Source organism: Pseudochaenichthys georgianus, unplaced genomic scaffold (genome assembly GCF_902827115.2).
Source record: "Pseudochaenichthys georgianus unplaced genomic scaffold, fPseGeo1.2 scaffold_1467_arrow_ctg1, whole genome shotgun sequence".
Lineage (NCBI taxonomy): Eukaryota > Metazoa > Chordata > Actinopteri > Perciformes > Channichthyidae > Pseudochaenichthys > Pseudochaenichthys georgianus.
In genome coordinates this window covers 4,842-31,127 of record NW_027262319.1, presented here as the reverse complement: position 1 = coordinate 31,127, position 26,286 = coordinate 4,842, and the positions used below count along the sequence as shown (strand labels likewise).

Sequence of the window (26,286 nt, the reverse complement as noted above, 5' to 3'; positions counted from 1 at the left end):
GTGTCCACAGGTAAGCTGCTGTCGGTGCTGAACCGTCACTATCAGGACGTCACGTGTCTGAAGTTCACCGACGACAGCAGCCACTTCATCTCTGGAGGAAAGGACAACATGGCTCTGGTGTGGAGTCTGTGCAGGTACCTGGCTTTCTATAAGTAATAATATAAACACGGTATATTTTACGTTACATTTGTATATTTTGCATCGTTATAATGTAAATACCAGTCCATGTCTTTTGTTACATGTATACGAACTAGTGTACTTTAATTATGCAGTATAGAGACAGTTACAACAATTATGTTTATTGAAAAAAATGTAATCATAAATATACAAATTAATCTGCATGAGGAATAAATGAGATTTAAAAAACCGTGATAATATTTTTAGTGATAAATGTAGGCGCTGTTGAAGCGTGTTGTACAGTTTAATCAACCGTTTTTTTGGTCTTTTATTTGACCTTATTTTTACAGTTACATAAAATAAGTGTTAAAATATAAAGCAGCAGTGTCCTCCAGGGGGCGCTCTATGGTCAGGTACCAATCTGCTACCATAGCAACACCTCGTTAATGAATGAGATGGGCTCCTTGTAGAGCTCTGTAAATGTTAAAGTGATGTATGTGAGTGTGTGTTAATAACTGTGTGTGTGTGTTAATAACTGTGTGTGTGTGTGTGTTAATAACTGTGTGTGTGTGTGTGTGTTAATAACTGTGTGTGTGTGTGTGTTAATAACTGTGTGTGTGTGTGTGTGTGTGTGTGTGTGTGTCAGTGTGATCCAGCTGGATTTGAACGCCCCCCCAGAGCCTCGTCACATCCTGTCCCGTCACTCTCTACCAATCACAGACCTGCACTGCGGCCTGATGGGAGCTCAGGCTCGCGTCGCCACCGCCTCCTTAGACCAGACCGTCAAGGTGAGGCTTTCACGAGACGTTTCTTAACCAGGTTGTTGTTGTTGTTGTTGTTGTTGTTGTTGTTGTTTCAGCTGATCTTAAAGCTGAGTTTTCCACCAGAGCTTCATTAATTGTGACGTGTTCCTACTGAGGTGTGTGGTTTTCCATTTTGAGGTTTGGTGTGTTGTTCTTAGCTTTAGCTGACTAGAAGAAGAAGAAGAAGAAGAAGAACCTTTTTTATTCCCCCTAGGGCACACGTGTCCAACTCGAGGCCCGGGGGCCAAATTAGGCCCGTGGTGGATTTAAGTTCGGCCCGCAGGATAATTTCTAATTCCTATTACATCTGGCCCGCCGGTATATTGCAGCACACCTTCCCTCCATCCTGAGGGTCTCCTCCGCTCAGAGCCTGAGCCCACACATTGATGACCTTGAGCCCAAACATTGATGACCTTGCACCCTGATGAGAGGTCAAGTATCTGAGCTAGCATCACAGAGCAGCACACTGAGCTCAAAGGATGCTTCCTTCTGCACTTCCTCTCTCGACAGCAGGGCGTGTTTGTTTCTCTCTGAGGGAATAGTTGTGTCTAAAATCTCTAAATGAGACGTTTCCTTAAAGAAGTTGTTTCAGCCAGTTATCAGCTGAGTTCCTGAAACTACGCAGCAGAAACTATTTCAATGTGATTTTGTTTTAATGAGGTTCCATCCTCCGAGTCTCCACTCTGAGAAACACCTCAGAGTCTTTACATCTGGACGTGTCTCTATGAAGTGTTTTTGTGCGAGGATGAGAATATAGATGAAAAGACGGGAGTATAAACAGCTCAGCACGGTCCTGCTGTCTGAAGTGAAAGCTTCACAGCGTTCCCTCGCCTTCAGCCTTCCTCTTCTTATCTTCAGACCCACACTCCTTCATAGGGCTGCTCAGTTAATCGTATTATAATCGCCATTACGAATATGGCTTGCAACGATTACGAAAACAACGAAAACGAAATAAAACGATTATTTTTTTATTATTATTATTTGTTTTTTGGTATTTCAGTTGAATTATTCTTAAAGTTCAACAGCTAAAAACATGCTGTTCACATTTCTTCCTCCAATAAATGGATGTTTTCAAAGTTAATGAATAATCGCAATTATTGACCCAAATAATGGAGATTATGATTGTTGCCATAATCGAGCAGCCCGACTCTTCCTCATAAACCCTGGTTTCGTCGATAAGGTGCTTCGGGGGGGGTGGATCCGACCCAAAGGTCTGGAACACTCGTGCAGTAGTATATTTGCTTCTCAGCCTCCTCTTGTAAGGAAAGTGAAAGTGAGTCCCTGGGAACAAAGCCACATCCTCAGCATTGTTAGTGCCAGGCGAGGCAGAACATATCCCTTCACAGAATCAAAGAATGCTTTTAAACACCGTTTCTTTATTAAGCAGTGCAGATTTAACAGACGATACAACCATCCTTCACATTTCCTGGTTTTGCTTTTCTTATCAAAGGAACTATTATAACTATCGTGCTATTGTTAGTAGGGATGCTCCGATCGCCCATTTCAGGGCCGATCGCCAGATCAGTATCAGCCGATACCGATCCGATCGAGTGGGCGGGGCCTAAATGGAAGATTTAAACATCTTCTCCCTCTCTCTCCCTGTCCCCCTCTCTCTCCCTGTCCCTCTCTCTCTCCCTGTCCCTCTCTCTCTCCCCCTCTCTCTCCCTGTCCCCCCCTCTCTCCCTGTCCCCCTCCCTCTCCCTGTCCCCCTCACTCTCCCTGTCCCCTCACTCTCCCTGTCCCCCTCTCTCTCTCGCTCTCTCCCTGTCCCCCTCTCCACTCTCACCGGTCCCCTCTCTCTCCCTGTCCCCCCCTCTCTCTCCTCGTCCCCCTCTGTCCCTCTCTCTCCTGTCCCCCTCTCTCTCCCTGTCCCCCTCTCTCTCCCTCAGTCCCCTCCTCACTCCCTGGTCCCCCTCTCTCTCTCTCCCTCTCCCTGATCCCCCTCTCTCTCTCCTCGCCCCCCGTCATCTCCCTGTCCCCTCGCCCCTCGTCCATGTCCCCCTCTCTCTGCTCTCCCTGTCCCCCTCACTCTCGACCTGTCCCCTCGCTCTTCTCCCTGTCCCCCGTCTCTCTCTCATCCTCCCTCTCAATCTCACCTGTCCCCCTCTCGCTCCCGTCTCTCTCTCCATTTCCCGTCGTCCTCTCCATGTCTCCCCCTCTCTCCCTGTCCGCCCCTCTCTCCCTTCCCCCTCTCCTCTTCCCTCTCCCCCGTCATCTCATCCCCTTACCCCTCTCTCTCCCACCTCTCTCTCACGTCTCCCAGGCTACCTGTCCCCCTCTCTCTCCCCCTCTCTCTCCCTCTCCCCCTCTCTCTCCCCTGTCTCCCTCTCTCTCTCTGTCCCCCTCTCTCTCCCTGTCCCCCTCTCTCTCCCTGTCCCCCTCTCTCTCCCTGTCCCCCTCTCTTTTCCTCTCCCCCTCTCTCTCCCTGTCCCCCTCTCTCCCTCTCTCCCTCTCCCTCCCCTCTCTCTCCCTGTCCCCCCTCTCTCTCCCTCTCCCCCTCTCTCTCCCTGTCCCCCTCTCTCTCCCTGTCCCCCTCTCTCTCGGAACAGCGCCAAAGTTTCCCTGCCGCGAGTCTCCGGTGTTAAGCATGCCTGCCAAAAAGGAAATTATACCGTTTCCAAACCCAACTTTGTACAAATCATTGAAATGTCTGTGAATTTTGTTTTACGCTGTGCGCACTCCCGCGAGGTGCAGTGGGCATACATAACACGGCGCTAACAGTTCACGAGCGTGCGCCCCGCCCCCCGTCGACAGTTCACGACTACCCCCCAGAGTGGAAAGGCCGACGGGTAATACTGAATTTTGACATTTTACGATCCTGTTGCTGCCGTGATGAAACTCCATATCATGGATCATCAAGGATCTGAAACAGTCTGGAGCTCAAATGCTTTCTCTCTTGCCGGTTACACCACAAGGTGAGTTCCTTTCTACTTCCTGCTTCTTCACACACATGCTCTCCAGCACAGGTTAGCTCTCAGTGTTAGCATGCTAATGTAAACACCGACCATATTACGTCCAAAGCAGTCGGGCATTGTTTCTGACAGCAACGTTTCTGATTGGCCCGTGGGTCCACATTTCAGATGTTACGACATATCGGACGCAAATCTGGATCAGCTCCGCTGTTCCCCGTTTTTAGAGATTTGGGTACGGAGGGAAAGAGAGGGTTTTATTCTCTGACGCTGCGTGAGTTCCCCGACACACCGGGGACATGTGGTGATGGAGAGAAGACATCACAAAGTGACTTTTGCACGATAGGTCCCCTTTAAAGACAATTGCCCTACAAACTCTTATTTTGTTACTTATAAGATAAGATGAACCTTTATTAATCCCCGAGGGGAAATTCAGTTGTACAAAGCAGCAACAGGGTAAGCGTGAAAAAAAAACAGTACAGCAAAGATTCACACAGATCAATAAAATCTAAAATAAATAACATAAAATCAAGGAAATAATGATAATAATAATAAAAGACTATAAAAATAGGAGATAAATAAAAATAAGAGTAAAATAACTGTCAGCATATATACATATTTGGTCATCATCTAAGTTATAAAGTGCATAATAAGTTAAAGTGACGAGTTAACATGGGTTGTGAAAACAGTGTATATTTACGACCAGTGAAAACAAAGCCTCACAAGAACTGGAACGTCGGTCACAACATCGTCTAAACAAGTTTAAACTGATGGTCATCAAGTCTCTCGAATAGAAAGTGAACTGAGCCAATCGTGCAACTTCCCCACGTGTGAAAAAGGGGACATGTTGAAACCCACCTCCAGGGATTACTATCATCCTTCAACGAGCCCTAACACACACCTTCACGCTGGCTTGCCCCTCGAGCCCTCATGTCATGACTCCAATCTGAGGGTTAAATGCTCTGTTTCTCTTGAACTTGTTAAATGTGACTTTTGTAAAGCGTCTTTGTGAGTCTGGAAAAGCACAAACACGTTAATATAAACTAACCTACACATTAGTGCTGGGGGGAAACGATTATTTCGAAAACGATTAATCGGGCGATTATTTGATCGATTAGTCGACTAATCTAACGATTATGTTTCTGTTGTTCAATTCATAAAAAACGTAATGTAAAAAAAACGTAATGTAAAACATTTTTTTTTCACGATACTGTGTCTCAGGGGATCTTAATATTTAACAAACTATTAATGTGTTATACCAGATTAACGGAAATAATCTCAGCTAACTGCCGATAGTCTCATAAGAAGCATCTAAATGACCCATGAGCGAAAAATGCTAACGGACATTGGCACAGAACTCAAGATAAAAGTACCCTTATTACTCATCGTAGCTGCACAGACAAGATATCCCATTAAAGCTGAGACTCCACAGATTATGTAGGTATATAGTTTCATCACTGAGTGATCCGGACTCGCGACAGGGGAAGCAAACACAGTCATCACAACACGTACCTTTACGGAGCTTCTAGGGAGATCGTCTCACCACCGTAGCTGTCAATCTGATCAAAAGACGTGTTCAATGGCATTAAAATGAGAAAACACGCGTCTGAATCGGTTAATCCATAGGTTTTTAACGTCTATGTATAAAAAAATGATTGAATTTATAATCCATAATTCCATTTTTTTGTAAAAATCGGAGAGCAAATGCTAGCTGCTAATGGTAGCCACCACAGCTAGCTGCCGCTTTAAATGTTCCAACATAGCCGTTGTGCTCGTGTGATATGCCAACTCCATTTGGCAAAGACTGCAAATGAAAATATTCCCATGCTTTTGAAGACCTAGGGCGAGATGTTTTCGTTTGAGGGCTTCGTGCGCAATCCTGTGAGGAGGTGGTAGCCGTTTCAGTCTCCATTGTGTTTGAAGTGCGATTGCGAACGGCGTGTTGCTTTGTTTACACACCCACGTGTGTGTAGCGACGCGTCGACGCGGAAATCTGTCGTCGACGATATTTTGAAGTCGACACGTCGTCGAAGCGTCGCTACAGCACTACTACACGTGGAGGAAGACCCTAACCCAGCTCCTGGGATCTGCACGTAACCATCACTGCTTGTATTCATTGAGTCTGGTACCTTTTATACAACCACACATTAAAACATCAAAACCGCCCTTTCTCACTTCACAGATAGATAAATCAGTTCAGCTCTCTTTCCTTTCTTAACGAGCTCTGACACAACAGCTCGTTAGCGGGAAGGCTGAGCAATAACAGATGTTCTTTTTGAACATTAAAGCGTGGAGAGGACTCTTTAAAGTAGAGACACTACATACTGATATACACCTGGACATCAGCAGGAGAGGACTCTTTAAAGTAGAGACACTACATACTGATATACACCTGAACATCAGCAGGAGAGGACTCTTTAAAGTAGAGATACTACATACTGATATACACCTGAACATCAGCAGGAGAGGACTCTTTAAAGTAGAGATACTACACACTGATATACACCTGAACATCAGCAGGAGAGGACTCTTTAAAGTAGAGACACTACACACTGATATACACCTGAACATCAGCAGGAGAAGACTCTTTAAAGTAGAGACACTATATACTGATATACACCTGAACATCAGCAGGAGAGGACTCTTTAAAGTAGAGACACTACATACTGATATACACCTGAACATCAGCAGGAGAGGACTCTTTAAAGTAGAGACACTACATACTGATATACACCTGAACATCAGCAGGAGAGGACTCTTTAAAGTAGAGACACTACATACACCTGAACATCAGCAGGAGAGGACTCTTTAAAGTGGAGACACTACAGACTGATATACACCTGAACATCAGCAGGAGAGGACTCTTTAAAGTAGAGACACTACATACTGATATACACCTGAACATCAGCAGGAGAGGACTCTTTAAAGTAGAGACACTACATACTGATATACACCTGAACATCAGCAGGAGAGGACTCTTTAAAGTAGAGACACTACATACTGATATACACCTGAACATCAGCAGGAGAGGACTCTTTAAAGCAGAGACACTACACCTGATATACACCTGAACATCAGCAGGAGAGGACTCTTTAAAGTAGAGACACTACGTACTGATATACACCTGAACATCAGCAGGAGAGGACTCTTTAAAGTAGAGTCACTACATACTGATATACACCTGAACATCAGCAGGAGAGCACTCTTTAAAGTAGAGTCACTACATACTGATATACACCTGAACACCAGCAGGAGAGGACTCTTTAAAGTAGAGTCACTACATACTGATATACACCTGAACATCAGCAGGAGAGCACTCTTTAAAGTAGAGTCACTACATACTGATATACACCTGAACACCAGCAGGAGAGGACTCTTTAAAGTAGAGTCACTACATACTGATATACACCTGAACATCAGCAGGAGAGGACTCTTTAAAGTAGAGACACTACATACTGATATACACCTGAACACCAGCAGGAGAGGACTCTTTAAAGTAGAGTCACTACATACTGATATACACCTGAACATCAGCAGGAGATGACTCTTTAAAGTAGAGACACTACATACTGATATACACCTGAACATCAGCAGGAGAGGACTCTTTAAAGTAGAGACACTACATACTGATATACACCTGAACATCAGCAGGAGAGGACTCTTTAAAGTAGAGTCACTACATACTGATATACACCTGAACATCAGCAGGAGATGACTCTTTAAAGTAGAGACACTACATACTGATATACACCTGAACATCAGCAGGAGAGGACTCTTTAAAGTAGAGTCACTACATACTGATATACACCTGAACATCAGCAGGAGAGGACTCTTTAAAGTAGAGACACTACATACTGATACACACCTGAACATCAGCAGGAGAGGACTCTTTAAAGTAGAGTCACTACATACTGATATACACCTGAACATCAGCAGGAGAGATGTTGCCTGTCTTGTCAATAATGTAATTGATTACTTTTGATGGTGACATTTATAATGAGGTGTTTCTGTTTGGTTATCGTTCCAGTTTGACGCGTTGGTCACACGTGATGCATTCAAATACCGTCGGAAACATGAAAATCGATCGTTTCTGGCTGAGATGAATGGCCTGCTGTTGGTGGGATGTGTGTTACTTGTAAGGCTGTCTAGTTTATTTTTAGTATGTGTTATTATTCATTGTTTCCAGCCAATCAGACGCCGAGCCGGCTGATGATGGATCTCTGTAAACCCGGAGCACCTCCTCATTTTTAATCTCGGTAAAATCCCCTCTTTCATAAATCACAGTCTGAGAACATAACGGATGTGCACGAGGACTCCCTTTAATGGATCAGCTTTCAAAGTGGAGTCTGGAACAGGACCGTGTGAGCCAGCAGCTCCATCTCGGGGTCAAAGGTCACTGAACACCGTACTGCTACCTCCATTTATAACTTTATTCACAGGAAGAATGAAAGAGGCTCCCACTGATGAGAAGCCAGCAGCCATGCAGTGCTGTGGTCAAAACACACTCTACTTTTTATAATAAGACTCCCGTGACGAAGGTTAATTATTAAACCAATTTATAACGCTATAATAATAATAATATATATAATTCATTACATTTATTTTAGCGCTTTTCCAGAAGCTCAAATCGCTTTGCATTCAATGTTACACATATTAGACATGTAACATTGCATACTGTGGAGTGTGGACGATACCCACAGCCTCAGCGCTAGCATTAGCAATGTTAGCGTGTAGTTTGGAGATGACCGGAGAGCGATGTTTTTAATCGGCTGTTTGAGTTACAGCAGAAATCAGTTCATAGAAGGAGACGGGAACACAGAAGCCAAGCAGTGACGGTCCCACCATACTGTTGAAGGAGTCTCTGAAGAGAGGGCTGTCGGACAATAAGGTTCTGAATTTAGTAAACAGTTCATGTTCTGATCACTTTCTAGAGAGTTGATCGTAGGGCTGTGCAATTAATCGTATTTTAATCGCGATTACGATTATGGTTTGCGACGATTATGAAAACAGCATAATTGACAAAATACGATTATTTTGCTGGGTGTGCTTTCGCCCCTCCCTGAAAGCCCACTCGGCCACGTGGGAGTCATATGTGTTGTGAGTGTTCAGCGCGAGCGAAGATGTCAGAACAAGAGCAGCAACTCGTTAAAAAGAAGGGTAAAACTATTTCCACTATTTGCAAGTACTTTGTCATTACAATAAAAAAAAATTAAAAACCTTTATTTATCCAGGTAAAATCCCATTGAGATCAATGATCTCTTTTTCAAGGGAGACCTGGAGATACGTTTCACATCGCTAAAGATATGTGCCCAGTTAGCACTGTTAGCAACCAGGGCTTCAAGCAACGTGTCAACACGTTGGACAAGCGTTACGCGATGCCGTCTCGGTATTATTTCAGCAGGTCTGCGCTGCATGCACTATATGACACATGCCGTGGGGAAGTTGAGAGAGATGTGGCGTCAGCTGACTACTTTGCTACCACAACAGACCTATGGTCGAGCCCAGGGGTGCCCAACCAGTCGATCGCGAGATGTGTCTAAAAATAGAACAACGATATTCTGTTTTATCGTTAATGTCCTGTAACATAATCTTCCTGTGCCAGAATAATGCACTTGAACGCATCAAAGCTTTGTGATTGGCCGGCGTCACCCCATGTGTCGGGGCGTGGCTGAGGGTCTTCAGTCCAGGTGGCTTGTCACCTGCCTGCGCTCATCTCTGAAACCAGACCATGTCAACAGGCTTTAAGAGATGGCATGAGCAGCCCTACCAGCATGTGCCATGGTGGCCTAAACATTTTTATTTGGTCTTAAATTGTAGTTCAACATTTATTTCCTGTTACTTCTGGACCGTGACGGTTGGCCAGCCTTCAACGTTTAACTGAGTGGAATATGTTGAATATGTTTTACCAACATGTTGGCTATATGTTGAGGAGTGTTCAGGTTGTGACCGTGCACTGCATCATATTTGATTTAATTTATTTTGGTCTAATTTATTTATCATATTAATAATATATGTTTAGTATGGTTTTGGAAGTGCGCTCCAATATATTTGTTGATCTTGTTTATTGGTAAAATATTATTTGTTTTAAAGTTCAATAAATGGTCAATGAATAATCGTCAAAATAATCGTGATATCAATTATTGACCCAAATAATCGTGATTATGATTTTTGCCATAATCGCACAGCCCTAGTTGATCGTCTAAAAGGCTCGGGTTCTAAAGGGTTCATGTTTGATGAGTTCAGGTTCTGAAGAGTAGATTTGCAGTCGAATAATCCAAAAATCAGCCCCTATCGTCTATCCCTTGACCTCTGAGTGAAAGGTCACGGGGTTAAGGGATAGTGGATAGGAGAATTCAAAAGGACTTAGGAGAAGAGACTGCGGTATTTTAGAGAATCGCCTGCACTTTCACTATCCCACGTGTTTCTGATGCGCCAGCGGACGTCCTGAATGTGCGTCTGCTGCTGTGGGGTAACTATGGAAACTACAGTTTTCTATACAGCGGACTACAACATGGATGCTTCAATAAGAACGAGGGACTGCTGTGAACTCATCTAGAGACTCTGCACCGTGCTCTGAAGCTGCTGCTTTGCTTTATGAACGTGGACAACAGAGAAACAGATTCTTCAGGACCAAAGCTGGAACTGAAATAAAAAAGGAAAGTGAAACTTCTGCTCGTCCCCCTCTCCCTCCGGTCCACATTAATACCAATGATCCCAATACGTATGATTGTATGAACTAAAGATCTTAAAATCAATACAAATGTATTTATTATGAACGTTAGTCCTTAACATCTATCTCTGTGTATATCACCATTCAAACATCTTTTAGAAGTTGAACAAACCCCACACAGCTCAGTGAAGACTGAGATGTTGACTTTATTTGATCATTTCAGTAAAAACTAACGTTCATATTTCTCTCTCTGATTATAATACTGATGAACGTTCAGAACAAAGCACTTTGGCAACTTACCACATACGTTTTAAAATGCTTAATAAGCACAGTAACTTTCATGATATAATTTCTCCGTCATAATCGGTTGTTTCCGTGAACGGCCGACTGTTGAGTGACGGCAAATGCTCCGGCTGCAATGCATTGTGGGGCAGCATTTTCTCCTCTCCTGTCGGTTAGGGAGGTCCAGTGGTTCCTAAGCTAAAGGAGGCTATAAAGGAAGTTTGAAACCTCCTTTCCTTTCATCTAGAGAATTGGAACGGCTCTTATCATGGCTGCCACTGAGGGACCTCCGGGTCCTTTCACTCGGTGAGGAAGGTTCCTGAGCTAAAGGGACTATTGGAACGCAGCCCAGGTTCTGAAGAGTTCATGTTCTGAAGGGTTCTCTCTCTCTCTCTCTCTCTCTCTCTCTCTCTCTCTCTCCAGGTGTGGGAGCTGTCCTCAGGTGAGCTGCTGCTCTCCGTTCTGTTTGACGTGGAGATCATGTCGGTGACCTTCGACCCCTCGGAGTACTTCCTGTTCTGTGGAGGCAGCGACGGGAACATCTTCCAGGTCTCACTCTGCAGCCAGGTCGGTCTCAACACAAAGGCGACTAATCGCTTCATCGCCAAACCCTCAGTGTTCTACATCCCAACATGCTACTTCCTGTTCACCCCACCGCCTCCTTCCTTCACCCCCACCGCCTCCTTCCTTCACCCCACCTCCTCCTTCCTCTATCCTCCATCCTTCAGCTGCATACACCTCCTCCTTCCTTCATCCCCACCTCCTCCTTTCTTCACCCCCACCTCCTCCTTCCTTCACCCCCACCTCCTCCTTCCTGTTCACCCCACCTCTTCCTTCCTTCACCCCCACCTCCTCCTTTCTTCACCCCACCTCCTCCTTCCTTCACCCCCACCTCCTCCTTCCTTCACCCCACCTCCTCCTTCCTTCACCCCCACCTCCTCCTTTCTTCACCCCACCTCCTCCTTCCTTCACCCCCACCTCCTCCTTCCTTCAGCCCCACCTCCTCCTTCCTTCAGCCCCACCTCCTCCTTCCTTCACCCCCACCTCCTCCTTCCTTCATCCCCACCTCCTCCTTCCTTCATCCCCACCTCCTCCTTCCTTCATCCTTCATCCTTCAGCTGCATCCACCTCCTCCTTCCTGTTCACCCCCACCACCTCCTTCCTCCATCCTCTATCCTTCAGCTGCATCCACCTCCTCCTTCCTCCTTCCTCCATCCTTCATCCTTCAGCTGCATCCACCTCCTCCTTCCTCCTTCCTCCATCCTTCATCCTTCAGCTGCATCCACCTCCTCCTTCCTCCTTCCTTCACCCTTCATCATTCATCCTTCTTCCTTCAACTGCATCCACCTCCTCCTTCCTCCTTCCTTCACCCTTCACCCTTCATCCTTCAGCTGCATCCACCTCCTCCTTCCTTCCCCCTTCATCCTTCAGCTGCATCCACCTCCTCCTTCCTCCTTCCTTCACCCTTCACCCTTCAGCTGCATCCACCTCCTCCTTCCTCCTTCCTTCACCCTTCATCCTTCAGCTGCATCCACCTCCACATGTCTTTGATAAAGAAATGTAAATGATTCTTTATTCTGAGTCACATAGCACTTACATTAGTCGGCACACTCGTCATCAGTTCGATCCCTGCAGTTATCCGTATTTTGACATTGTTCCCCCAGTATAATTTCACGCATGCAGGGCACAAGCAAACAGAACCAGGGGCTGTTCTCCCGCTTCGAGGGGAGGACAATGCAGCAGAACATCCTATTGAAGACGAACATCACTTCCACTTTCTGCTTCTGAAGCCTCACGGAGGAGCCCGTCCACACACGCACTTCATTCATAATGTCACACCTGTCAGAAGAGATGTGTGTGTGTGTGTGTGTGTGTGTGTGTGTGTGTGTGTGTGTGTGTGTGTGTGTGTGTGTGTGTGTGTGTGTGTGTGTGTGTGTGTGTGTGTGTGTGTGTGTGTGTGTGTGTGTGTGTGTGTGTGTGTGTGTGTGTGTGTGTGTGTGTGTGTGTGTGTGTGTGTGTGTGTGTGTGTGTGTGTGTGTGTGTGTGTGTGTGTGTGTGTGTGTGTGTGTGTGTGTGTGTGTGTGTGTGTGTGTGTGTGTGTGTGTGTGTGTGTGTGTGTGTGTGTGTGAGAGCAGCCGAGGATAAATGCTGCCGTCTCTATTCATTCATCCCCATCGAGCCTTTTCTTCTGACTCTGCTGTTGTTTCTCTTCACAGCAGATTAACATTTTAAAGCTTCACATAGTTAATCCCCCCCCCCCCCAACCGAGGCGCTGCTCACACTCCAAGACACAGGAAGTGTGTGTGTTAGTGTGTGTTCATATATCTGTGTGTATTCTTATATCTGTGTGTGTGTCAGTGTGTGTTCATATATCCTTGTTTTATTGTTTATGTTTGATCTGCAGAGTCTTAGCCGGGAGAAGTCGTTTCAGTCTGACAGCGACGGAGACACGATCTTCAAAGGACACAGGTGAGTTATTTATGTGAAGACATGTAACCCTACATCTCAGTTGTGTACAGGGGATTAATTTAGATAAAGAGCTGTAACTCACGTGTGTACAGGTACGTCAGCTACACTGAACACAAATGTAAACGCAACACTTTTGTTTTTGCTCCCATGTTTCACGAGATGAACTCAAAGATCTAAAACATTTTCTATAAACACAAAATAACCATTTCTCTCAAATATTGTTCACAAACCTGAAAGAATGTGTGACAGTGAGCACTTCTCCTTTGCCGAGAGAATCCATTCCACCTCCCAGGTGTGGCATATCAAGATGCTGATCAGACAGCATGATTATTGCACAGGTGGGCCTTAGGCTGGCCACAATAAAAGGCCACTCTGAAACGTGCAGTTTTGCTTTATTGGGGGGGTCTGGGGGGGTCCGAAAACCAGGCAGTATCTGGTGTGAGGGGTAGGGGTAGGGGTTAGGGTAATGTTGTGAATCGAGTGGCCCATGGTGGTGGTGGGGTTATGGTATGGGCAGGCGTATGTTATGGAGGACGAACACAGGCCACTCGATTCACAACATTACCCTACCCCTACCCCTACCCCTCACACCATATACTGACTGGTTTTCGGACCCCCCCAGACCCCCCCCAATAAAGCAAAACTGCACGTTTCAGAGTGGCCTTTTATTATGGCCAGCCTAATAAGCCTGCTGTCTAATCAGCATCTTGATATGCCACTCCTGAGAGGTGGGATGGATTATCTCGGCAAAGGAGAAGTGCTCACGATCACACATTGTTTCAGATCTGTGAACAATATTTGAGAGAAATGGTTATTTTGTGTTTATAGAAAATGTTTTAGATCTTTGAGTTCATCTCATGACAAATGGGAGCAAAAACAAAAGTGTTGCGTTTATATTTTTGTTCAGTGAAATTAAAGAACTGTCAATACTCAAGTGAATCATTTAATGCAGAGCTGTAACACATGAACTCAGGTGTGTACAGGTGAGTCACTTATGTTTAAGAGGTGTTACTTAATCGGTCAGTTAAAGGTCATTTAACTTAAGAGTTGGTACTTAAGCTCTCAGGTGTTTGCATAAGCATTTAAAGAAATAAAATATATCTAACATATACTGTCAGGTGTGTACAGTTTACTATTTAAATAAAGAGCCGTAACACACACTCTCTGGTGTTTACAGGTGTGTGTAATTAAAATGAAGACCTTTTTATTTTAACTCTCAGGTGTGTACAATGTGTGATTTCTCTCAGTAAATGTTTGATTTCTCTCAGTTCACGTGTGATTTCTCTCAGTTCACGTGTGATTTGTGGTTTCAGGAACCTGGTGACGTGTCTCTCGGTGTCGATGGACGGCACGCTGCTGCTCTCGGGGTCACATGACGAGACGGTTCGACTCTGGGACATCCAGAGCAAGCAGAGCATCCGCTCCCTCGCACACAAAGGTAAGCCCCGCCCCCGCCTTGATGTCATCTTTGACTGAAAACAACCAGCCAATCAGGTGGCTCTTTTTTTAGACAAGGTACTAACCTTCAGCTGTTTCACAATAAAAGCCCTTCAGCTCCTTCACAATAAAAGCCTTCCAGTTGTTTCACAATAAAAGCCCTCGAGTTTCTTCACAATAAAAGCCCTTCAGCTCCTTCACAATAAAAGCCTTCCAGCTGTTCCACAATAAAAGCCTTCCAGTTGTTTCACAATAAAAGCCCTCGAGTTGTTTCACAATAAAAGCCTTCCAGCTTCTTCAAAATAAAAGACCGCAAGCTCCTCCACAATAAAAGCCTTCCAGCTGTTTCAAAATAAAAGCCCTTCAGCTCCTTCATAATAAAAGCCTTCCAGCTGTTCCACAATAAAAGCCCTTCAGCCCCTTCACAATAAAATCCTTGCATAACCTTCACAATAAAAGCCTTCCAGCTGTTTCACAATAAAATAATTCCAGCTCCTTCACAATAAAAGCCTTCCAGCTGTTTCACAATAAAATAATTCCAGCCCCTTCACAATAAAAGCCCTTCAACCCCTTCACAATAAAAGCCCTTCAGCTCCTTCACAATAAAAGCCTTCCAGCTGTTTCACAATAAAAGCCCCCCAGCTCCTTCACAATAAAAGCCTTCCAGCTGTTTCACAATAAAAGCCTTCCAGCTCCTTCACAATAAAAGCTATATTATTGTGACTGTGTTGAGGTGTTATTGATCTGGTCTGTCATACATATAATTGATTATTGATAGAAGTGGTCAGACTTGTTTTTTATAAATGCGTAAATATATTAATCTGGATTACTGGGCGTTGTAAGAGGCCAGGACAGGCGTGATGATCGGTGAGAATCAGACTGAATCAGGTCAGATTTGATGAGAGTCTCGGGAGATAATTGAACCTGCGTGTCTGCTGACGGGTTATTAATGAAGCGCCGTCTCTGGAGCTTTTGCTCTCCGCCTCATTCATAATAAGTGATTCTGCTGCGACTGACGGGAACATGAAAAAGAAATGCTCGCCGTGATCATGACTGGCACTTTGTAATTAACCAAATCCTCACTTCAAACGTCCGGAGACGATAATCCCTCCTCTGGCTGGACTCGCCCCCGTCACGTTTCTTCGGACGAAAGGTAAGCTTCATCCTCCGTGACGCAGCTCCTCAAACCGATTCGTCTCGGCGCGTTCAGCTGCATGCTGGGAAACACCAGAGAAACCACCACTGTCCTGGCATTGATTCTAAAGCAGAAGAATCCACTTCAACATTCGGAGCAACACGAATGTGGTGAAATATCCACTTTGAACACATCACGTGGTCTTCATAGGACGAAGATGAAGGTCATGTGATCAAATAGCAGTTAAATAATCAGCTGAAACGAAGAGTACATCAAAAAACAATTAGCAATCTCATTAAAAATACGATTAAATATTTAGTTGTGTAGTATATTAGAAATGCATACTCTGACGTCTTGCTGTGTGTGCACAATAGAATACATGTACAATGAGATAAATGCTTCTCCACCAAGTGGGTGGAAAAGTATGCATTGCCTCCACTGTGCAGAGTTGATTTGTTTCTCTGTGTTATTGCTCATAAATCTCCGCGTCTCTTGACTGTCGCTAAGAATATTGGCTTATTTTCCACTCTGGGAAAAGACATGCATGCATATTGGGACATGCATACAAATCAGTGTGTCCGTCAGTGTGTGGCTTCACTCTGGGCTGTGTGCGTGAGTTCAGCTGCAGTTCGTGAGCAGGAAGCTGAGAAATGAAAGATAGATGTGAGATGTGTGGAGAAGATGCAGGGCTCCACGTTTCCCTCCTTCAGGCTGTCGACTGGTATTAAGAAACATCAGAGTGAGACCTCGTCACTGTGGAAGAGATCTGACGCCGGACGACACTCCCAGAGGAGGCGACTGCTCCTGGTACAAGAGAAGTCTGTGAGAAAATAAGATACTTATCACTTGATGTATTACCTCAGATTGAATAGAAGTCTATGAGAAAATAAGATACTTCTCTCTCTCTTGATTACCTCAGATTGAATAGAAGTCTGTGAGAAAATAAGATACTTCTCCCTCTCTTGATTACCTCAGATTGAATAGGAGTCTATGAGAAAATAAGATACTTCTCTCTCTCTTTATTACCTCAGATTGAATAGAAGTCTATGAGAAAATAAGATACTTCTCTCTCTCTTGATTATGTCAGATTGAATAGAAGTCTATGAGAAAATAAGATACTTATCACTTGATGTATTACCTCAGATTGAATAGAAGTCTATGAGAAAATAAGATACTTCTCCCTCTCTTGATTACCTCAGATTGTATAGAAGTCGATGAGAAAATAAGATACTTCTCTCTCTCTTGATTATGTCAGATTGAATAGAAGTCTATGAGAAAATAAGATACTTATCACTTGATGTATTACCTCAGATTGAATAGAAGTCTATGAGAAAATAAGATACTTCTCCCTCTCTTGATTACCTCAGATTGAATAGAAGTCTATGAGAAAATAAGATACTTCTCTCTCTCTTGATTATGTCAGATTGAATAGAAGTCTATGAGAAAATAAGATACTTATCACTTGATGTATTACCTCAGATTGAATAGAAGTCTATGAGAAAATAAGATACTTCTCCCTCTCTTGATTACCTCAGATTGTATAGAAGTCGATGAGAAAATAATATACTTCTCCCTCTCTTGATTACCTCAGATTGAATAGGAGTCTATGAGAAAATAATATACTTCTCCCTCTCTTGATTACCTCAGATTGAATAGGAGTCTATGAGAAAATAAGATACTTCTCCCTCTCTTGATTACCTCAGATTGAATAGGAGTCTATGAGAAAATAAGATACTTCTCCCTCTCTTGATTACCTCAGATTGAATAGGAGTCTATGAGAAAATAAGATACTTCTCCCTCTCTTGATTACCTCAGATTGAATAGAAGTCTATGAGAAAATAATATACTTCTCCCTCTCTTGATTACCTCAGATTGAATAGGAGTCTATGAGAAAATAAGATACTTCTCCCTCTCTTGATTACCTCAGATTGAATAGAAGTCTATGAGAAAATAATATACTTCTCCCTCTCTTGATTACCTCAGATTGAATAGAAGTCTGTGAGAAAATAAGATACTTCTCCCTCTCTTGATTACCTCAGATTGAATAGAAGTCTATGAGAAAATAATATACTTCTCCCTCTCTTGATTACCTCAGATTGAATAGAAGTCTGTGAGAAAATAAGATACTTCTCCCTCTCTTGATTACCTCAGATTGAATAGAAGTCTATGAGAAAATTAGATACTTCTCCCTCTCTTGATTACCTCAAATTGAATAGAAGTCTATGAGAAAATTAGATACTTCTCTCTCTCTTGATTACCTCAGATTGAATAGAAGTCTATGAGAAAATTAGATACTTCTCTCTCTCTTGATTACCTCAGATTGAATAGAAGTCTATGAGAAAATAAGATACTTCTCCCTCTCTTGATTACCTCAGATTGAATAGGAGTCTATGAGAAAATAATATACTTCTCCCTCTCTTGATTACCTCAGATTGAATAGGAGTCTATGAGAAAATAAGATACTTCTCCCTCTCTTGATTACCTCAGATTGAATAGGAGTCTATGAGAAAATAAGATACTTCTCCCTCTCTTGATTACCTCAGATTGAATAGAAGTCTATGAGAAAATAAGATACTTCTCCCTCTCTTGATTACCTCAGATTGAATAGAAGTCTATGAGAAAATAATATACTTCTCCCTCTCTTGATTACCTCAGATTGAATAGAAGTCTGTGAGAAAATAAGATACTTCTCTCTCTCTTTATTACCTCAGATTGAATAGAAGTCTGTGAGAAAATAAGATACTTCTCTCTCTCTTGATTATGTCAGATTGAATAGAAGTCTATGAGAAAATAAGATACTTATCACTTGATGTATTACCTCAGATTGAATAGAAGTCTATGAGAAAATAAGATACTTCTCCCTCTCTTGATTACCTCAGATTGAATAGAAGTCTGTGAGAAAATAAGATACTTCTCTCTCTCTTTATTACCTCAGATTGTATAGAAGTCGATGAGAAAATAAGATACTTCTCCCTCTTGATTACCTCAGATTGAATAGGAGTCTATGAGAAAATAAGATACTTCTCCCTCTCTTGATTACCTCAGATTGAATAGAAGTCTATGAGAAAATAAGATACTTCTCCCTCTCTTGATTACCTCAGATTGAATAGAAGTCTATGAGAAAATAATATACTTCTCCCTCTCTTGATTACCTCAGATTGAATAGAAGTCTGTGAGAAAATAAGATACTTCTCTCTCTCTTTATTACCTCAGATTGAATAGAAGTCTGTGAGAAAATAAGATACTTCTCTCTCTCTTGATTATGTCAGATTGAATAGAAGTCTATGAGAAAATAAGATACTTATCACTTGATGTATTACCTCAGATTGAATAGAAGTCTATGAGAAAATAAGATACTTCTCCCTCTCTTGATTACCTCAGATTGAATAGAAGTCTGTGAGAAAATAAGATACTTCTCTCTCTCTTTATTACCTCAGATTGTATAGAAGTCGATGAGAAAATAATATACTTCTCCCTCTCTTGATTACCTCAGATTGAATAGAAGTCTGTGAGAAAATTAGATACTTCTCCCTCTTGATTACCTCAGATTGAATAGAAGTCTATGAGAAAATAAGATACTTCTCTCTCTCTTGATTACCTCAGATTGAATAGAAGTCTATGAGAAAATAAGATACTTCTCCCTCTCTTGATTACCTCAGATTGAATAGAAGTCTGTGAGAAAATAAGATACTTCTCTCTCTCTTTATTACCTCAGATTGTATAGAAGTCGATGAGAAAATAATATACTTCTCCCTCTCTTGATTACCTCAGATTGAATAGAAGTCTGTGAGAAAATTAGATACTTCTCCCTCTTGATTACCTCAGATTGAATAGAAGTCTATGAGAAAATAAGATACTTCTCCCTCTCTTGATTACCTCAGATTGAATAGAAGTCTATGAGAAAATTAGATACTTCTCCCTCTCTTGATTACCTCGGATTGAATAGAAGTCTATGAGAAAATAATATACTTCTCCCTCTCTTGATTACCTCGGATTGAATAGAAGTCTATGAGAAAGTAAGATACTTCTCCCTCTCTTGATTACCTCAAATTGAATAGAAGTCTATGAGAAAATAAGATGGTGACGACAAAGAAAACAAGAAACAAGCTTGAGGTTATCTCAGGATAATTTTCATAAACAGCAGGTCTTCTCTGTTCTCTGAAATTATATTAGAAGCAGCTTCTCTTTTGAGGAGGAAAACCACAGACATAGATCTTAATAATGTTGGACTGTAAGTGGGACACGTGAAAACAGTTTAATGATCTCCTGGGATCTCTGCTCACGTTTTAATCTGATGAAAGTGTGAATGCTTTACAGTCCAGGTTGGCTTTTAAAAGGTTTCCCCTCCTCCACATGTTGTAAATCACTTTCAAAAACGTCCATTCTACATAAAACCACACTCTGTGTTGGAAGGCAGAGGTTTGTACTTAAAAAATGTTCCTCCTTGTTGTGGTAATAAAGACCGGCTGATTATCTAACACTCAATTATAAATATTGATCTCCACTTGGCTGCGGCTGCAGGAATTACACTAATGGTCTCAATGTGGTCCAACACCGAGACATTAATCACCGAGAGAGAGGAGCTGCCAACTCACTGCAGAGGAAGCCCCTGAGTGGAGTGCACCAGCTGGGCGTGAACAAGGATGTCTTCACTCCAACGTCATGCTTAGCTACGTCTGACTTAGTGATCTGATTTGAGTGCACCAAGCCTGCCTAGTCACGGTCGTAGCTGCGCCGCGTCTTAAGATGTGCGTCCACGTCAATACATTCAAAAAAACACGTCTAATAATAATTCAACACTCGAACTTAAGCGTAAAATCTGAGTGCAATCGGCACCTGCACGGTTGGGGAGAGCGCAGCGTTTCTGTCTGATCCGTGCTGGAGTTGAGGGAGATCTCCTCGATTAAATCAAAAAGGGCTCGTCTGCCGAAACGAAACCTCTCCATCAGCTCACTGAATAGATGTCCAGTGGGGTTGTTCGATCACGGACGACTCTTCTTAATGCCCTTTCGTTGTTAAACAAGACACACTGCCATCGTTATTTTCCTTCTTGCCTGTTTTACGTTACTATGGATACTATTCTGTCTTACCGATTTACGCCTGCTCCACACTAGGCGTAAAAGTTACACCGCAACGCATACAGGGCTTAAGTCTAAGTGGTGCACTAGTCATAGCTTTAGTTTGGTCTTAACCTTCCGTTCTACGTCGGACGTAGAGTTACGCCCAGCTGGTGCACTCCTGAACACATCACACTGCAGAGGAAACACCGGAGGTACCTGAACACATCACACTGCAGAGGAAACACCGGAGGTACCTGAACACATCACACTATAGAGCAGGGGTGTCAAACTCAATTTCATCGTGGGCCACATTAGAATTATAGTTGCACTCAAAAGGGCCGGTTGTAACTATATAAATATACATATATAAATACATAATATACATGAAATAATGTATTATATTATAGTATTGCCTCTGCATTGGATTATTATTGGATAGGGTAATAACTACATAATTAACTACGTCTGAAAGCAGAAGACTAGGGCAAATAATTGCAAGTCTCTTCAGTGCGCATGTCACAACATGAGATGCATTGTGGGACATATAGTTTAAGGGCAACATGCTTCTGTAAAATAAGATAAGATAAAAATGGAATTTTATTAATCCCCGTGGGGAAATTCAGTGGTTTAACAGCAACAGGGTAAGATGGAAAAACAGGAGAGCACAGATTCACACAGATTAATACAATTAAGGATAAATCAAAGATAAAAAAAAAAGATAAATAACTATAAAATAAGAAATTAATTCAAATGAACATATATAGATATACTGTAAAGTAGCATGTGACCGTATACTAAACGTATTATATTCTTTGCAAGCTCTTGCGGGCCACATAAAATGAAGTCGCGGGCCGGATTTGGCCCCCGGGCCTTGAGTTTGAACACTTCAACTGAACACAGGGACGTGCACAGACATTTGGAGGGGCTATTGCTCTAAACTGGAAAAAGGGCCTCCCCCCGAAAAAAAATATAAGACCAAAACGATTAATACATTAACTAAAAAACCAGGGACATTTTTTGTTTTGCTCATTAAAATATCTAATGTTAGAAACTACTGAAGAAAAAATGGGGACAATTCAATGTAGTTTGACCATTGCAGACATACTGATAAAATAGGGCTTCTATAATTACCTTAAATAAACTCACTAATTAATTAAACCAGTTCAATATGCATTATTCTTATTCTTATCATTCTTTATGAGCGCAGTAACGGTAAAGTATCTAATTACTTATTTATTTGGTATAATATTTTTTGTAAATAACCGATGGTGTCGAGAGGAAGTAAAGTCCCTGCCATGAGAATACTCAAAATCCATTTTCCAAGATCCGACACTAGAGGTGGTCTCAACGCACCGGCACCAATTCAGTAGCCTATAATAAACATTATATATATAATACGTAACGTGTAATCACACGCTTAGCGATATAGAACATAAATAATAAAAACGTACGCCTACCTGGTTTAAAACACTTTTGTGGTCATACTGTAGAAAGAGTTCACACTGAAACGAGTTCTTCATTAAAAATTTCGCGGGCAATTACATGAAGAAGAAGGAGAAGAAGAAGAATGAAGCTGGTGTGTTTCCCGCAGCGAGACACTACAATACTAATTGTGGGCTCATCATGTTGATTCGACCACAACAGAAAAAGAAAAAAAACTCTCGCTCTCTCCAGAGGGGCAGGTCAGCCAAAAAGGGTAAAACGGGCCGTTGCTCGGGCAACATTAGCCCGTACCTGTGCACGTTCCTGCCTGAACACATCCCATCACCTGAACACATCACCTGAACACTTCACCTGAACACATCACCTGAACATTTCTTCCGCACACAACAAACAAACAAATCCCTTGAACACAAGGGATATGTGTTCAAGGGATGTATCGGATCCCCTGACCGTAACACCTGCACCTGATCACATGACCTCAACAAGAGACATCACCTAAACACAGCACCTGAATGCATCACTCGAATACATCCTGCAGGATCCAACGGTTTAACCTCTCCTGAGACTCTGGCTCAGCGTCTTGGATTAAAGCTCCGGCTAATCTGAGGAAATGAATTCAGAATTCCCCAGACAGGAAGTTGGAGTGGCGGTGAAATCAGTGTGTGTGTTGCAGTGTGTACAGTGCAGTGTGTATAGGTCAGTTTTTATGTTGCAGTTTTTATGTTGTAGTCTGAAGATTTTCAACCCAAAGTTCAGACTCTGATGTTCCTTCAGTTTCACAGTCGTAATAAAAGTTTCATGTTCAATTCCACCGTCAGCTGAAAGTGAAATACAGAAAGAGACACGCGGCAGTTAGTGTTCAGATGAAGATTTATATCCAGCTTTCTTCTTCTGCAATGCTTTAAATGCTTTCCCTCCATCAACCAGCCCCTATGAATCAACAACAACAAGCAGGCACGTTTTGCTTTCAAGATTTTAAACCGACCTGACTGCCGTCTGCCCTCCGTTACATAAACGTGATTACTGGAGCTTCTTAAATCAAACGCTCCCTCTGAAGAAGACGAACATTGTTGAGTGTGATGAACGGTTTAAAGACACGAGTGAAGAATCGTTTCTCAGACAGTTCATGGCAGATATCAATAAGTGAATAAATAAATGTGTAGAGCCCCAGCAGCAGCGATTGGAGAGCGGCTCCCTGACATTAATAAATGATGAGTAATAATCAGGTCAGCCCGAGAGAGGATCTGCTGCAGCTCTCGCTTATTTCAGCTCTGAAATTGAAGAAATGTCCTCACTTTGATGTTCGTGATGCCTTCAGGCGCACTGCTGATGTCACGGTCAGACGGCTGCTCATTGGTCCGTGAAAGATAGTTTCTGTCCAGACAGAGACGTCCAATCGGAAGCTTTTATTGTGCTGGTGTCACGCTTCAGGTGGCTGCTAATTAGGCCATTCAAGAAAAACGTACTATTCAATCAAAAACATCCAATCGGAAGCGCCCAATATACGGATGTCACGGTCAGCCGGCTGCTTATTGGTCCTGACAGAAACATCCAATCAGAAGCTCCCAATATACGGATGTCACGGTCAGCCGGCTGCTTATTGGTCAGTGAAAGATAGTTTCTGTCCAGATGGAAACATCCAATCAGCAGCTTTCACTCTACTGATGGCACGTGTCAGGTGGCTCCTTACTGGTTCTTTAACAAGAAGATTTAGTGTCCATTCAGAACCCTCCAATCAGAAGCTCTCATTTAGCTGATGTCACAGTTGGGGGGTGGGGGGGGATTGCTTCTTGGGCCATTAAAGAAATGTACTTTTCACTCAGTCATCCAATCGGAAGCTTTCATTCTGCCGTTTCACATGTCAGGTGGCTGCTTATCGTTCGATTTAAAGAAATGCACTTTTCACTCAATCATCCAATCAGAAGCTTTCATTCATGTCAGGTGGCTGCTTATTGTTCCTTTTTAAAGGTATTTGGTGTCCAGATGAAAACATCCTATCAGAAGCCGTCATTTTGGTGATTTCACGGTCAGCCGGCTGCTAATTGGTTCGTTAAAGAGAACATTTAGCGTCCATTCAGAACCCTTCAATCAGAAGCTCTCATTTAGCTGATGTCACTGTCAACTAGCTCCTCATTGGTCACAGTCACATGAATTCTAGTATCTGCAGTTCTCTGACATCACTTCCTGTCCGTGTTCAGGTCCGGTGACGAACGCTGTCATCATGGCGGCTCCAGCGAACATGTTCCTCCCCGACAGTCGTCCGGCCGTCCCTCTGCCGAGGTTCAGCCGACACCTGCAGGCCTCTGAAGGGGGCGGGGCCTCAGAGGTGTGTGTCCGCCCCGCGCTCTACACACAGGTGAGGGTGGACTCTTATTCTGAAAGGTTTACAGGAAGAGACCTATCTGCAGAAAGTTTGAGACTGAACCTCTTTTATTTTGAAATGTTTCCAAGAAGGAGGGGAAGACGTACCTGTAGAAAGCTTTTATTTTGAAATGTTTACAGGAAGAGACCTACCTGCAGGACCATTATAGACTGAACTCTTATTTTGAAATGTTTACACTAAGAGGAGCAGACGTACCTGCAGAAGGCTGGACAGACTGACTTCTTTTATTTTGAAATGTTGACAGGAAGAGGAGCTGACGTACATGCAGAAAGCTGATAGGCTGAACTTGTTGATGAACGCTGTGACAGACAAGGTAAGAAGGGGCGGGGCTTCAGGCGATCATGTGACTCTAATGTTCGTCAGATTGGAGAGAGAAAAACAGCTAAATGTCAGACAAAAATATAAAATGTCACAGAGAGCCCGAAGAATGCCTGCTCACTTTATTAACATTAATCGGCACTATTTTTATAATCCCTGATTATTTGTTATTAAATATTTATTTTGATGTTTCAGTCGGTGTACGGAGACGGGGAGAACACGAAGGTTCGAGTCTCCGAGCTGGAGGAGGAAGTTCAAAATCTGAAGAAAGTCAACAAAGATCTTTACGAGTTCACCAGCCAGCTGCTCACCAAACCCACATAAACACACACACACACACACACACACACACCCGTAAACACGTACACACGTTAAAACCGTCTGTGATGATTTTGTTTTTATAAAATAAAATGATTTTGTTTTGGTAAGACTTCCTGTTTGTGTCTTTGTTGATGTGGAAATGTTCCTGCAGTGAGTGAATGTTACACAACATTACAATAATGAATTAAACTTTCCAATTTACTATCGGAGGATTTACCTCATCATTAACCAACTTTACATAATGTGAGCCTCTCCGCTCACACACAGTAAAAAGGGGACGGAAGGAGACAGGGTGCAACCACACAGGGTTTATTGTCCAAAAGAACACAACATAAATATCAACGTGGCCAGTGCGGGCCTTTGTGGGTCTGTTTCCGCGGCCAAGAGCGTCCTCCAGGATCCAGTCTACTGCAAGACAGACCAGAACCAGCTTACCACATGCTTTTATCCAGTGACTGATTACCTGATTCTGATCAGCTGTCTGGTCCCCGGCCGAGCCACTCCCATCACTCCAGCAGCCGGCGCCCTAACCACACCCCGATCCCACATAATTATTAACCATCAGAAACTATACCTCGTCATTAACCACCAGAAACTATACCTCATTATTAACCAATCAGAAACTATACCTCGTTATTAACAATCAGAAACTATACCTCGTCATTAACCATCAGAAACTATACCTCGTCATTAACCATCAGAAACTATACCTCGTCATTAACAATCAGAAACTATACCTCGTCATTAACCACCAGGAAACTATACCTCGTTATTAACAATCAGAAACTACACCTCGGCATTAACCATCAGAAACTATACCTCGTTATTAACAATCAGAAACTATACCTCGTTATTAACAATCGGAAACTATACCTCGTTATTAACAATCAGAAACTACACCTCGGCATTAACCATCAGAAACTATACCTCGTTATTAAC

General features: G+C 42.9%; 1 protein-coding gene across 1 annotated transcript; it reads left to right on the top strand.

Moving 5' to 3' along the window:
- wdr18 (WD repeat domain 18) lies at positions 1 to 25,456 on the top strand (the record flags this gene model as incomplete). Its single annotated transcript, XM_034077284.2, has 8 exons — positions 1 to 134; positions 764 to 905; positions 11,205 to 11,348; positions 13,186 to 13,250; positions 14,564 to 14,688; positions 24,524 to 24,681; positions 24,953 to 25,021; positions 25,222 to 25,456. Coding segments are annotated over 8 exons (966 nt in total), but the record flags the coding sequence as incomplete, so codon positions are not given.
- Between the last annotated feature and the right edge of the window lie 830 nt (positions 25,457 to 26,286).